Here is a 15,302-nt window from a genome sequence, read left to right as displayed (position 1 = left end):
AAATTATTTTTGATTAAAATAACTGTATTTATTTGAATAGTCACAATTAGGACATGTTTAATTATAATTATCTTTTAATTGATGACTTTATTTATTTCATGCCCTAAAAACGTAATGTTTAAGCAGTGACCAGCATTGAATTTCATGCATTAATTTCTTTATTTTTAAACAAACTAAAAAACGTGTGTCAAAATAAAATGCTTGCATCAAAAGTTAAAAAGTTAACAAGAAGGAATAAGAAAACAAATAGGTATTTTTTATTGAGATTTATTTTTAACGTCTTGATCTTGTTTATAAATTGAGCTTTTAATATTTAACTCATAAATACATCATATGACAAATAGTAGGTATAATCTCCAATAGCCGATGGATATAAATCATAAAATAAAAAGTAAATTTATTTTACGACTTACCTCAATTATAATTAATGAGTTCTTTGAAGACTTTTTACAATCACATTCCTTAAATAAATGTTATACAATGTTTTAACAATAAACAAATTTTAACATTAGAATTAGGCAAAAGTAATCTCAACATATTTAAATTATTACTTAATGAAAAATAATAAAAGCATTTTTTACCAGCTTTTTATTTGTATAAGGAAACAAATTGCATTTACATAATTTATTATTCAAACAAATAAAGGTTAATAATATGCCTCGTACGATTTAAATTATTTGGATTTTTTTTAAAATAATTGATTCCTTTTACATTAATTGTATAGGCGATCTTAAACAGAAATTTCACGCAAAAAATTGGTACTTACAGATTATTAAACTATTTCCATTCAAAAACATATACATATTTTAAAAATAAATATACCCATTATCCATAATTATAACATATCTATTTCTTTTGTTCATATAAAATTTTCTTATTAAATAAAAGTTTTTATGACGCTTGCATACCTATTTTTATACAAATATTATATACATCAATAAATATAGGCTTATTCAATTGGTATAAATAAAATATTATTTTATTACCTACAAACAATTGTATTCCATAAATTTATTTATTTTTAATAACTCACATTTTTACAATCATTCATTGATTCTCTCCACTGTAGTTTAATAATTAGTTCAACTATGTTTTCTAACAAGTCGATCACATTTAAGCTATTCCCGCCAAGCTCCCCAGGCTGAAAGCAGGCAGATGTACCAACTACGTTCTTCAGAAGGCGCCGTTCGAGACGATCAACGAATATTTATTCTGTTTCTTAATAACGCCAAAGCTTTCTATCAATGTACCAATGAAATACAATATTTTCGTATTATTCCAATAACTATTGGTTTATTCCTTAACATCGGCGCCCCGTTTGGTGCGATCCCGCTTCGGCCAGGGCACCTTCCCGTGAACGTACTGGGCATGGTTCTTCATTTCACACTTGAACAGGAATGTTCTGTCGCAACCCCAGCATTTGTGGGGTCGAATGCCCAAATGATACTGAAATTTAAACAACAGTAATGTTAAACGCTGCTGTGTTCTGGTTTGGGGGGTGTGGGTAGAGGGACATATTTTTTTGAGTAATTCCACCTTGGTCGTCGGCGGTAGCGGCGCACCTGTAGCCGACCTCTAGTAGGAAACTAATCTTATCTGGGGTTGATTATAGATGTCCATGGGCGGCAGTAGCCACTTGCTGTGATGTAATCTGCATGCTCGTCTGCTTCTCCTATATTATGAAATTTTTGATTAAAACTGACCTTAACATGCTTATTCAGTCTTCCTTTATCACCAAAGGCCCTATCGCAGATGTGACACTTGTACGGGTATATGTTGGTATGGACAGGTTGGTGTGCCTTCACCGCATTCAGACTGGTGAATTTCTTGCCACATTCTGGACAACTGTATGGTTTTTCCCCCGTGTGTTTACGTTGGTGTAGTTGCAGGAAACACGGGTGCTGCAAGTTAATACAAAGTTTGTTTAGAATTTTTGTTTCACATATTTTTACCCATAAACATCTGTAAGTAACCCCAAATTGATTGAAGTCCTATCAGGGGTTAACCACTCATACTTGGGTTAACTTCCTTATGTTCCTAAAGTTCATTATGGCTTATAGGACTTTCCGGAAGTCATCAATAGATGGCGTTAAAAATTTTCTGAATCACAATATCGAAGTTTACTAAATATCTTGCGTTATATACAAGCTCCAAATGGAGACTAGTAGACAACTGTTCTCCGGCATGATCATGTAGTTAAAGGGAAATTCCCTTTGCAAAACCAATGATATATTACTTGATAACACATTATTAATACTCACTTTAAACATCATCCCACATATCTCACACACGCACTTCTTTTGTTGTACTTTTATTATCGCCTGGGCGATGTCCGTTTGTGGGTGTTCTGTTGTCATGTGTTGTTTGTATTCCTTGTTGTTTGATAGTTGTACTTCACACTGAAAAGATATAGACAAACACTTATTAAGGCGGGTATTTCCTTTCTTTGTTAACCCTGTCCCATAGCTCTCCTTTCATAGATTGACTTAGGGTATAGTTTACCTTCTTATTCAAGTGGGGTTACAGGTCCATTGTTTTCACCACATTGATATAATGATACTCACATATTTACAATTAGTAGGCAGCTGGAGCTTCATCTTATGCTGTTTGCTTTGCTGGTAGCATATCGAGCTGGACCGCGGCCCGTGTACCTTCGTGTGCGCCTTCAGGCTGCCTGCGTCCGGGAATATGTCGCCGCATATACTGCAACCGTCGCTGTGGACCGACCATTTTAGTGTTATAATGAGGTCACACAACCCATATAGCCATTTTGGTCTCAAATTTTATAAAGACACTAGCTGTGCCCCGCGGTTTCACCCCCGTTAAAAATAACTCTAACAATATATTTATAACTATGGTTCTAAAATATAAGTAGCCTAAGTTACTCTTTATTACATCAGTTACCTGCCAATAAAAGTCCCGTCAAAATCGGTTCAGCCATTTCAGAGATTGGCCGGAACAAACCGACCGACAGACAAAAATTGTAAAAAAAAATATTTTGGGGTATGTACCGTATGGATATCCATATGCATGTAGTAAAAAGCGGTTATTTCAGTATTAAAAACAGACCCTCCAATTTTATTTATATGTATAGATAACAATTCGCAGGTTCGTAACTGTTTACGCTGTAATTTTTATACACGGGCTGACAGATAGGTAAACAGACTGACAGACGAATAAACAGACAGGCAGGCAGGTTAGTAGGCAAAATAACAGACTTGTTTCATTCTGATTTTAGGCGATGAATTTGATGAAATATTTTTTTACACAATAAAAAAATAAAGAAAGAAGATTTATGACTTGCCTAACACCATGCTTGGAACAGAGCACCAGATGTCTCTTCCACGCCATTTCCGTAGCGAAATGCACGTCGCATTCCTCACATCTCGGGCCTTGATGCTCGTTGACTACCTGCGAACGAAAATAACCAAATTACACGCCGAAGAGGGAAGAAGGAAGAAGAAGTTAATTAAACGGCTGACAATTCTGTCAGCCATTTAATGGCTGTCATGGTGTAATTTACGCGGAACAATGCCGACATGCGCAGTTAAGTGTTGCAAAAACACGAAATCGAAGAAAAAGTGTAAAGAAATATCATTTCATTCGTAAATGATCCAAAAACTACATTTTTTTTTACATTTTTTAAACACGTAAATAGTGACAGTGACAATTTCAATTGTCAAAACTGGTTACATTTTCTTGTAAGGAGTGAGTAATGTTTACTAATCTATGATGCCATTAAAGAAAATTCGAAAAAGATTCGATGTAGGTCTCTGATTTAAAAATTATTACATTTGCCAAAACTTTAATATATGCATTTCACTCAAGTTACCCAGACGATTCTAACCTTATGTGCTAAAATAAATTAAAACTCGATATTAATAACCAATCTATTAGATATTTGGCTTACCAGAGATCGAATTTGACAATTTCTGCCTTTTACAAATTCTTAAATTTCGATATTAATAGGCAGAAATTGAATAGGCGGATCATTAATAAAGTGTGTAAGCCGATCACAGCATATAGACAGACATACACATACTCAGTATGTTATTAAATTGTATATATGACCATTATATATTGCATATATGACACTGACCCAGATTTTTTTTACTATAAAGGAGTAGCAGACGAGCATGCAGTGCACCTGATGGTAAGTGACTACTGCCGCCCATGGACATCTGTTATCAACCCCGGATAGGATTAGATATTACTACCTGAGGTCGGCCACAGATGCGCCGCCACCCCTGAGAACTAAGCTGGAACGCCTCAGAAAAGTATGTCTCCATGTCTTATCAGGCAGAAATAGATGTGGCGGTGGTGCTGCCGGAGTCGAACCAAAACGAATGTTACAATAATAATATCATGTATCGATGCGTGTATCGTTCTAATTAACCATAAATAATTAACAATAAATTGAACACGGTATTGTGGAGAGGAACTATAAAATATGAATATATGTGCCTACCCTCTTATGAAGTTTGTGTTTATGAACTTGCAATCCTTTCTTGGATCCAAACGTACTGCCGCAGATATCACACACAAGCTCAACGGAATGTTTTAAGCGTGTGTGAGTTAATAGACTGTTTGGGAATCTAAAAGGAGAAGCAATTATCATTTACTCAATGTGCATAAACATAGCTGTCACCTTAAGTATGTTAACAATATACATATTTTTTCAAGTATATCCGGCTTAAAGGACCATATTGAGGTGTTTAGGTTCTATAAAGACCATTAGAAATAACGAAAAAAAGAAACAGACTATGACTAAATTGTAGTATACATACTTGAACACTTCACCACATTCCTTGCACGGATATTTCTTGCCTTTATGTGAACACATATGATTTTTAGCTTGGTCGCTAAAACATAAAATACACACAAACTTAAGTAAAAAACAATAATGTGGCATTCTTGCAATACATATTCAAAGAATAACTAGAACTATCAGACAAACTTCATGTCCATGTACTATATTATAAGAACTTACGGGCTATAACAGATATATGGACAAATCTTGCAGAGGAACTTCCGTGTATGGCATACCAGGCGATGTTTTCGAAGGTTCTTTTTATCACTAAATCTCAATTGACAGATTTCACATTCATGTGAACCATATTCCTGAAACAATATGTAATTACAAGGTACAGATGGTAGCTTTAATAATAATTTAATTATTTACAGTTCCTTGTAGCCGAAGGCAAAGTCCGCGTAAAACTGCTAGTCCGCTCTTAATATAGAAATGAATCGCGTCGCTATAGCAAATTGTATGACTACACCTGCTCGGAACAACTTCAGAGTGGACTAGTAGTTGGCGAGGGCTATAGACTTCATAATTTAAATGTTGGACATTAAATATGTCAACTGCTGGACAATCGCCTCTTCTAAAAAAATAGGCATTGATACAATCGGTTAAATATATGAGTGTTGGTGACCCATCCTAACACTTCCCTTATATTGCATAAGGAGTAACACTAGTTCAGGCCAATATCAAAATACAAAAACCTTTTTTAAGTAAAAAATTATACAATTTAATTACCAAACTATGTTTATTCATATGGGTTTGATACGTAGCTTGAGTGACAAATCCTCGATAACACAATTCACACTTATATGAACATTGCTTGTAATTAGTTGACTCCTTTCTTAAAAGCACATCCCTCCTCGCATCTTCAGGAGTCAAAAGAATAATAGTTGCATAATCTTTAAAAATAGTCGGATCAAATGAGTAACGACGATCCCTTTTATCCCTATTCAATACCATCACACTTTTGGTTTTGTTTCTTTGAGGCACTTTTTTTGTTAGCTTCTTCTTATTTATATCACTAACTGATATGACTTTAATATTTTCTAATTCCTTTTTTATTTCACTCTTTCTTTTCTTCGTGACCTTATTACATACTGTATCATCTGGACTTTTAATTTTACGTTTTTTGGATTTTGCACTAGTATTACTACAATTAGGAATGGGATATCTGGCTAGAATTTCATTCAGCTCGTCACTATCACTGTTAAAGTCCAACTTATCATCAGACAATGCATTTGAATCATCGCTATCATTGCTACAGTCCAACTTATCTTCAGATAGTACATCATTTGGAATATCATGGTCATGTATACTTTCTACATCTAATTCTATCTTTATATCATCAGAAAAGATTTTTGTAGCATCATCTTTCTTTGGATCATAGTCAGGACAATTTACTTCTAACATATTGACACTCTGGAAGTGATTTTCATGTCCATTTTGTTGTGTATTTTCTTGAAGAAACTCTATTTTCATATTATCACTACTAAATTCTCTATTATTATCATTATTCAAAGTATCTTCGATAATAGCTGTTTCATTGTTACTTGGTTGTAATTCTTTTCTTATGTAAACATCATTTTCAATCTCTTGCCCTTTTGAACTATCTACAAAGGATTCTGATTTTACTGTTCCAACATTGAATATCTTATCTGGGGAGTGAAGCTTATGGTTTTTGTCTGGTAGGTAGGAATGAGCTGCAACACATCTCACTGTAGTTAGTTTTGATTCCAACTTACTTTGTTTACGATCAATGCTTTTTAAATTTTCCACTGTGACCTAAAAATGAAACCAGTGCTTACATATGAAAAGGTAATGAAAGAGAATATAATATATGTGTATAGCTCTCATTTGATCTCATAGTAAGTCTTAATTTTATTGGTATAGTACAGTGCTCACTACTTAGTTATGATCACATTATTATTAAGATAGTGCAAGGCAATGGCATTGTATGGTATAGTCCATGCCAATCTGCTAGTCAGCTCTGAATATAGAAATGAGTGGCATCTCTATAGGAAATTGTGGATATTAGCAGGACAAAGACAGAGTGGGACCTCCTGCCAACAACTTCAGAGCAGACTAGCAGTTTGGCACGGACTATACATTGTTGGTTATTTATACAGAAAAAGGAGAGCTTACCTCTGTAAAACTCTGGAAAATACTATACGCTTTGCGGCATTTTCTCTTAAATTCTGCATATTTATTCAACAAGTACGCACATTCATAACATGCATACATTTCTTTTATACTTAAAGTATCCTGGAAAATAATAAATTGTATAAATACAGGATCTAACATTTCATTTATTGATAGAGTAAACACTACAGAACAGATTTTTTTTGACACAAATAATTCATTGTTATTGCAATGTTACAAAAAATAATATTGTTTAACATTTCAGGCAATGCATATGTTTAATGACATGGAAAGTCGCAAAGTCGAAAACGAGCATGCAGTCCACCTGATGGTAAGTGGAAACTGCTGTGGCTCCAGTAATAATCTCAAACAGGATTGGAGTCCCACTTGAGGTCCATATGCGTTGCTTCTCTTGGGAACTAAGTTGGAAGAGCACTATCATGTGTTTCTCCGTTATCACACTCTTTAAATCATAATACAGCACCCCACACTGCTGTTATTAAGCAGAAATAAGTGGTGCGGTGGTCTCCTGCGTCGAAAAAAACTGATATGACCACTTACTTGTATCGCTACCAACTCCTCATAAATCCTAAGCGCTGTGGGGCTCATCTCAAACATCTTTACGTCTATCGCCAGACACACGGAGCAGTAAGTTACGTCTCCCATTTTACACCACTTTCAATATCAATTATATAGTCACTAAGCTAAACAATCTATCATTGCATGGCTTCGTTTGAAAACTTTGAATGAAAGCTCCCAGCACGCATTTTAAATTTTAATTGGCTTTATGATCGTAATAACAAATAATAAGTTATGTTTTGTATACGAACACTTCTCACAACTTGATTTGTTATGGTTGAATTAAAAACAAAGATACTAAGATTAGTTTGTTTTGTAGTATCACGTGATTTTTGGATTTTTAGTTTTCTATGTTATTTTACTTATTGTTCTTTTTTATTATAATCATAAATGTGAAATAATTATGGTAAATATATAAGGTTGGACGTGGGGAAAACAAGATTATCTTTTCCTAATTTTATATTATCTATGGATCTGACAGTGCAAATAATACAGATACAAAAAAATGTACAGATAACAAATGAAAAAAACAATCATAGAATATTGTTTAAAATATCACGTATAATAAAAGCCATTTCAAGCTGTCCGTTCTTTAATGATTAATTATATTACAGATTTTTTAAATATCTGCTGCTATTTACATTTTTTCTGTGTTTTAAATTTTAAGCCGATTTCCTTGGTGTTTTATTAAGGATTAACCCGATAATGATCTCTGTCTACACGAAAGAGCCCATTATTTCACTAATTTCTAAAGTTAACCCTTTTATACGGCAAAATATATTTTTTATGAACAAAAATATTTGATAATTACAACGACAAATTGATTGACAAAAGTGTCATGGGTTGAATGAAAGAAAGTTGTTTAATTCTAATTACAATGTTTATAAAATGATAACAAAATTAAGTAAAAGAGAAGAACTAATAGTAAAATGAATAGAAACCGAAAAATAGGGCGAAATACTTTAAAGAGAGAAGAAAGCAGTTCATTTCACAGGCCAAATAAGAATAGGAACTATGATATTGAAGAGGTTTTACCTCCGAGATCGCGAAGAAATCCATTTAAAACCGATAAGTATGCAACCGATAGATCATGTTACTTTACACCGGAAAAGAAAGATTTCAGTCAACTAACTGAGGTTGATGGCACTGATCAGGTATCAATCAAATAATTGTTATATCTAATTTACGCAAATAAAGCGCCAAATAACTTGCCAAACATTAACGAATATGTTAACGCACAAATACGGGCCTTAAATTTAAGGTAGTGATTTTCACTGGCAACAGAGGGCGCCATATGGTGACATATAAATTGCTTGAATCACGCTATTGATTTTATTAATAAAATATCTAGGACATAATTATATGATAATTATAATTTTCTAGTACCAGAATCTTTTATTACAACAATACGGCTTCGACCCGATTATTCCCGAGACCATCCACCAGTTGAAGGAGTTGCGGAAAGTACTTTGCGCGAGTACTCCTAAGGTGGACGATAGTTCACAGTACATCAACCCTGAAGATCTCTTACTTCCACCTTACGTAGAAACCGCTGACGGGTCCCATTGGCAGAATATTGAAGACGCGGATGAAATTGATGAAATCATAGAAGGGCATAGTGAGCACAATAAGATTTTCTTGTAATTAGTGTAAAAGTAGCAATCCATCTGGTGGTAAGTGACAAGTGCCGCCGATTTCTATTTTAGGTCATTACTAGTTGATACTCTTGTGGACTAAGGGACTGTTCAATACGTCTCCATTACCACCCTTTGATTTTATGGATGTACCTACTTATCTTACTAAGGCAGAAGCCGTACGAATATACGTGTTCCACACGGGCTCTTGGAACATATAAAATAATTCTTTATAAGGTTTAATTGCAGGTAAAAGTACCAAAAATTCCCAATTCGTGGTGAAGAATATGAGAATATCAGAAATTCCTCGTATAAAGGTGATTGCGGAAAAGTTTTCAAGGTTCAAAAAGAACAATGTTGAACTAAGAAGGCTGGATGAGAAAGTTGTTTGTATTGAGTATGACGTGTTCGAAGGTGATGCCCTGAAACCTGCCCAGAAAATGAGGGCTTATTTCTCTATCCGACCAGGAAATTCTAGGCGAGAACGTAAGGAATTTTTCGTGGTGACGCCAATCGACACAATTTAGTTCAGGACAGTAGCAGTGTTTTGGTTCGTTTTATACGACTGAAATGTAGGTTTTCAGCCGTCAATGTTTAGACTTACACAGACAGATAAATAAAGGTTTTCTTGTCTTAGTACCGCGCAAATATGAATACTATAATATCGAAGTATCAGTCCTTTTATAACGAGATAATTGTTAATTTTACTTATTGTTGTCTATTTTCAGATAACGCAATATCAAATTTACCATCTAACGTTAAACACGAGTTTGATATAGCCGAAGAGGATCTAAAGAAACTGAATGATAAAGAAATAGAAATAATAGATGGGAAGGTAGCTGAAAACAAACCTTACGTGGATGACCTTCGAAAAGTCCTTAAGAGGAAGCAAGCAATTTATATTAAGAAGAACAAATCTTCCTTAGACCTAAGGGCTTTATACGAAATGGCTAAAAGCGAAAAACCCACTTTAGACGACAATTATTCCGATACAAATCTTCTATCTAAAGCAGAGTTGGATAATGTTAAAGATTTGATTCTCAAAAAGTGCACATCTAGTATGTACGGAATTAATAGAAAAACAATCAAACCCGAAAAAGATACGAGCTCTAGTAATTACAGAAATGTCAATGTTGTATCGCAGAGTATTTTCGCGGAACTATTGAAAAATGGAAGTAAACATACATGAAATAAACACTGAACATTTTAATAAACATTTATTGAAACGTTATACAAAAATAAACTATTTTAATAAAAACATGTTCTTATATAAACTATTTTTACATATAATTAGTTTGTTTTCCCATTTTCTAGAGTTTCAGGATTAAAGGTGGGGTCCAACCCGAGTTTCTTCATTTCCACTGCCATTTCGAATAAATAATCGTAGCATTCCGTCCTGAAAAACAATTTGATTAGGTATGATTTTTTGGGGATAAAAGTAGAAAGGTGGAGTACCTTGTGCTAAGAAGTGTCTGTTGATATAGACGTTTATACGATTTAAGTCCTACACGCATACTCGATAGACGCGTTCTTACTTCTGAAATCTCGGGGCTGTTTCTTGTCACGCGACTCTACGAATGTATGCGTGTCGTAACACATAAATTAATCCGTTACAGTCTCATTGCAACCCGCGCGTGTGTAATGTAATAGAAGTATTTATGAAAAGACACAAAATCGCGAACAGGAACAGTTCCCTTAGTACGAGTTTTTACGTTTGCTCGAAAACGTTCAACGTTTACGAATTAGCTCCTACAGCGGTCCCGTGGACCGTATCGGAACTAAAATTCCGCAGTAAAACTTAAAAAAACGGAATTATAACGCTATCAAAATTAAATTAAAAATGTTAAAATGAAAAAAAATCAATAATCATTTTTTTTTATTCAAAATAGGTTCTTTACAGAGCACTTTTTAAATTTACAGAGCACTTTTTAAATGCATTCTATTTATATTTGTAAAATTAAATGTTGTTACAATTGACTATTCTGGTTTTTAAATTTCATAATGCGAAATTTTAATTCCAATAACGTCCACGGGAGCGCAGTGTGAACGAATTCGTAAACGTTTAACGTTTTCGAGCAATCGTAAAAACTCATACGCCCTAACTTATTTCTTCGTTTCAAACTTGAGGATAATTTTCGAAATAAGCCGCCATAGACTAGTATAGCAAAAGAAAATAAATTGTAGAAAATCTATTTGTAGAGATCAGCTGTTAAGAAGGTCTGTCTTTTAAAAGTTTACAATACTACTCCATTATGGACATATTACTGTATGTATGAATTACAACAAATCAAGTGCTTACATAGTCTTCGCTTGCTGCCACGTATCCCCCCACACGTATACACCATGGCGCCTGACCAACACTGCACTAGTGCCTGGATACTTGCGCAACGCTTCACCCAAGCTACTAGCAAGATCCTTTTCGAACGGAGTGTTCTCTATTATGGGCACTACAAGTTTCTCGTCATAGCGCAGGTATCGACCGAGTTGCGCGTCCTTTATACCCTGTAAGTTATTCAACATTAAGTGAATAAATAAAGAAAGTTAGCTAACTTTCTTTATTTAAGCTACTAGCTTAAAAAGTTTTTACCAGTCTCTCATGTTTTGCAGGAAACTCAAGCTGAAAGCCCCAGTTTATTATTAAGCAATTTTTTTCAATGGCAGTTTTAGTATCATAACTTCCACCAGGTAGAAACCCTTAGTGCTTCGACTTTGGAAACAGCATTGCCAAAAAAAATTCTACCTTACACCAGCAGCATTCAGTTTTACTGTGTTTTGGTTTTAAAGGTGTGGTAAGGCAAGGGAGACATAGTTATTTAAGGCATTCTAACTTAGACCTCTGGGGCCACAGCAAGGTATCTGTAGCTGACCTCAGGTACAGTACTCTTATCTTATCTGGGTTTGATTACAGACAGCTATAGGCAGCAGTAGCCTCTTACCAACAGCTTGTTTGCATGCTCATTTGCTACATTACTGGTAACCAATGAAAGGTAAACTAAAGCACATCATTACTTTCTAATAATAAAAACAAACCACTACCTTTATCATCTCTTGATGTGTTATAACAAACTCCTTATCATACAACAAAGTGCATCGAACAGCGTGTGGCGAGTGTGTGTGTATCACCGCGCCCGCGCCTCGCTCTCTGTACGCCAACATGAATAGTGGTGTGCATTGGCTCTTCTTTAATCTGGAATGACAGAACAGTCAAGCAGCAAGTACAAATTAGAATAGGATAGTGATTGTAATATAGACCGTACAGAGTTATGGGGTTGTACCGTGCTTAGTATTAAGCATATTAGTAGTAAAAAGTTCTGCAATCTAGATGATTAAAACAAAATGTGTTGAATCTCTGGAATATATGAAAGTTTAAAAAATAATGAAGAAATACAGATGAGTAAAGATTCTCGTTTTTGAAATTACTTATCAAATTATGGATTTATGCATTTTTAAAATTGATGACAATGAATGGGTTGCAAATGTCCTGATGATAAGTAGCTTCTGCTGCCAAAAGACACCTGTAATCAACTTCAGATAAGATTAGATTCCTACCAATGAGTATTACCCTGAGGAATAACTTGAAAGATTTCGGATAAGTCTCTCTTAGTATACCGTTGTAAGCGGAACACAGTTGTTCAGCAGCTGTTATTACAGCGAAATTAATGGTGTATAGTCCGCACCAAATTGCTAGTCCGCTTTGAAGTTTTCGCGAGCAGGTGTAGTCATACAATTTGTTATGGCGACGCGATTCAATACTATATTCAGAGTGGACTAGCAGTTTTATGCAGACTATACTAAAATTAGTTTGTATAACCAACCATAAGACGTATTGAAATTGGAAACTTACTTTTTCTCTGGTGGGGGCAGCTCTAAGTCAACATCATTTATGGTTTGCACAAAGAGATCATCTGGCTTCATGCGCTCCTTCTGTACTCCAGATGGAGCTATAAATATTTTGTCACTGAAAATAATATTTGTGAAATATTGGTATCTAACCAACATTGTTACAGTCATATCAAGATAATGGTTTTCAATTGCAGTAAATAAGAATTGTGAAGACTGGTATTAAAATATTGCTATTGAAGACAAATAAGGAAAGAGTCAGGCAGAAATTAATTTAAAAAATCAGTATTAGTCTTATGTATTCGGTAAAATACATAACTTAAAAATTTTACTTGTTTTGGAATCACACACATTTGTCAATATATATTTTTTTCATATAATAAAAAAAAATACGCTACTTACCCTTCCTTAATAGAAATACCACCTCCGGTGCCAGTAACCCATCCTAGGTGGTAAAATTGCTTGCACAGTTCCGGAATTAAGTTCCTTGGGTGCTCCTAAAATATGGCAGAATTATTTGATCATTTATATGCTGTAAGATACTCGTAAGATAGTGCATGGTTGTAGTTTTTGTGCAGTTAAGCCAATTCATGTGGTGGAGCAGTCAACATGTGGTCTTATGCGCAGGAAGTTTCAGTTTTGAACTTAGTGGCGGCCCTAAGGCAGTGCGAGTGGTGCGAGTGGTGCGACCGCACCGAGCGCCGTCTGGGTGACGAAAACACCCCAGTGTGACTTTTCAGTAGAGAAGCTAGGCTGTTAATTGAACGGCGATGTAATCTACTTGATTGCAAGATACATATTCTGTGGTATAACCATAAGGTGGTAGAAGCCGCGAGGGCACGATTACGATTCTTACGGCGCCAAAATTTGAATGCGGATCCTTATAGATCTCGACGAGACAAGACGAAAAGTAAGAATATTTTTTTTTGATATTTCGCTTAGTTTTCGAGATATCGATATTTAAAAATCGAAAAAAAAAAAATATTCTTTTAATGATGTATTTCGATAGATTTTTGGAAAAGAAAACGAAAACAAGGAATAATTTTTTTCGATATCTTGCTTAGTTTTCAAGATATTAATAAATACATTATTAAAAATGTTGGAATTTTATTGAAATTTTTTGAAGATATATTTTATCCTTTATTATGATCATCACTATTATTATGATAATAATAATAATAATAAAAAAAAAACCTAACCTAACCTAACCTAACCTAAACCTAAACCTAAACCTAACCTAACCTAACCTAACCTAACCTAACCTAACCAATACCAACTCAAATTTCAATCACCTCTAACTTCGTTGTCCCTTGCCCGATTTCTAATTATTTTATACCATCGTACTCGTCTCAACGATACCTTTTCGCACATACTACTTCCGTTTCACTCCGTTTTCTAAATTTTTAAATATAATTTTCTCCGTTTTTCAAAAATCAATTTTTGGTTTTTCTCATTTTCCTCCGCCGTTTCTTAACGAATTCTCTTCATTTTTCTTCTACCGTATTCTGCACGTCCTCCCCTATCCGGAGATACCAGTCGCACCCGTTTCCGCCGCGCCGTTCCTCGGCAATTTCACTTTTAAAACGCAAAAAATCGAAATTTTCGAATAATTTTTGAGTATCGATATCTCGAAAACTAAGCGAGATATCAAAAAAATTTATTCTTACTTTTCGTCTTGTCTCATCGAAATCTATACGGATCCGCATTCAAATCTTGGCGCCGTAAGAACCGTAATCCTTCATTCCATCATTTAACAGTAGAGTTAATAAAACAATGCACTTGGCTTTAACTTATAATATGCTGGAGTCGCACAGGGAGCAACCGGCATCTTTAATTATTATAGTGCAATGAGTGCAATTTATAACCTCAGCCATGTTAGAATCAGAAATATTAGACTGTGCGAATTGCGTTGTTGTAAGATTTTAATAAATGTTAAATATGAAGTTAGCGATCAGATTAGATACATCAAGTAATATGGGACCTTCAATAAGGATAATAAGTCAATAAGGATAATAGGTTTTAAACGTAATAAATTATTTAAAATAAGAATATCTTCGTACTCACAGGACCGAATTCACCCATTTTCTTTACAAAGTATTGCCTTGCTTTGAGAACGACTATAACCGTAACGAAGGTATCACAGTGTATTAGTTTAATTAGTAATTACGTTACATAAATAAAGGGTTATTTCTTATCTTAAAATTTGTTTTGTTTTGTCTACATTGTTATCGTCTATAGAAGTAGATTTTTATTTTTAGTGTCAAAGTCAAAATTGTCAAATGGTAATGTCAACGTCAATAAAAGTT

General features: G+C 34.3%; 3 protein-coding genes across 4 annotated transcripts; 1 reads left to right on the top strand and 2 right to left on the bottom strand.

Moving 5' to 3' along the window:
- Nucleotides 1-251: 251 nt before the first annotated feature.
- On the bottom strand, nt 252-7,709 carry LOC140745025 (uncharacterized). The gene is made up of 11 exons (XM_073076776.1): nt 7,505-7,709; nt 6,947-7,066; nt 5,540-6,586; nt 4,991-5,121; nt 4,788-4,862; nt 4,469-4,595; nt 3,305-3,411; nt 2,565-2,715; nt 2,262-2,399; nt 1,704-1,901; nt 252-1,446 (listed from the first exon to the last, which is right to left on the bottom strand). The coding sequence occupies exons 1-11, from the start codon at nt 7,607-7,609 to the stop codon at nt 1,294-1,296; spliced, it is 2,352 nt and encodes a 783-aa protein (XP_072932877.1). The 5' UTR covers nt 7,610-7,709; the 3' UTR covers nt 252-1,293.
- A 576-nt stretch (nt 7,710-8,285) lies between these two features.
- Nucleotides 8,286-10,432, top strand: LOC140745022 (uncharacterized). 2 transcript variants are annotated; one of them, XM_073076771.1, is made up of 4 exons: nt 8,286-8,676; nt 8,906-9,140; nt 9,394-9,642; nt 9,885-10,432. In XM_073076771.1, exons 1-4 carry the CDS (start codon nt 8,452-8,454, stop codon nt 10,343-10,345), a joined length of 1,170 nt encoding a protein of 389 aa, XP_072932872.1. In that variant the 5' UTR covers nt 8,286-8,451; the 3' UTR covers nt 10,346-10,432. The 2 variants fall into 2 exon arrangements, with proteins under 2 accessions (XP_072932872.1, XP_072932873.1); XM_073076772.1 differs by having other exon boundaries at nt 8,290-8,676; nt 9,406-9,642; nt 9,885-10,430.
- Nucleotides 10,355-15,263, bottom strand: LOC140745023 (probable methylthioribulose-1-phosphate dehydratase). Its single transcript, XM_073076773.1, has 6 exons — nt 15,061-15,263; nt 13,399-13,493; nt 13,001-13,114; nt 12,193-12,343; nt 11,456-11,658; nt 10,355-10,552 (listed from the first exon to the last, which is right to left on the bottom strand). The coding sequence occupies exons 1-6, from the start codon at nt 15,076-15,078 to the stop codon at nt 10,447-10,449; spliced, it is 687 nt and encodes a 228-aa protein (XP_072932874.1). The 5' UTR covers nt 15,079-15,263; the 3' UTR covers nt 10,355-10,446.
- Nucleotides 15,264-15,302: the final 39 nt, after the last annotated feature.

This window comes from Epargyreus clarus, unplaced genomic scaffold, assembly GCF_041222505.1.
Source record: "Epargyreus clarus isolate Ecla_fem2 unplaced genomic scaffold, WU_Ecla_fem_2.2 ptg000009l, whole genome shotgun sequence".
NCBI classification, from domain to species: domain Eukaryota; kingdom Metazoa; phylum Arthropoda; class Insecta; order Lepidoptera; family Hesperiidae; genus Epargyreus; species Epargyreus clarus.
This window is presented reverse-complemented; position numbering and strand designations above follow the sequence as displayed.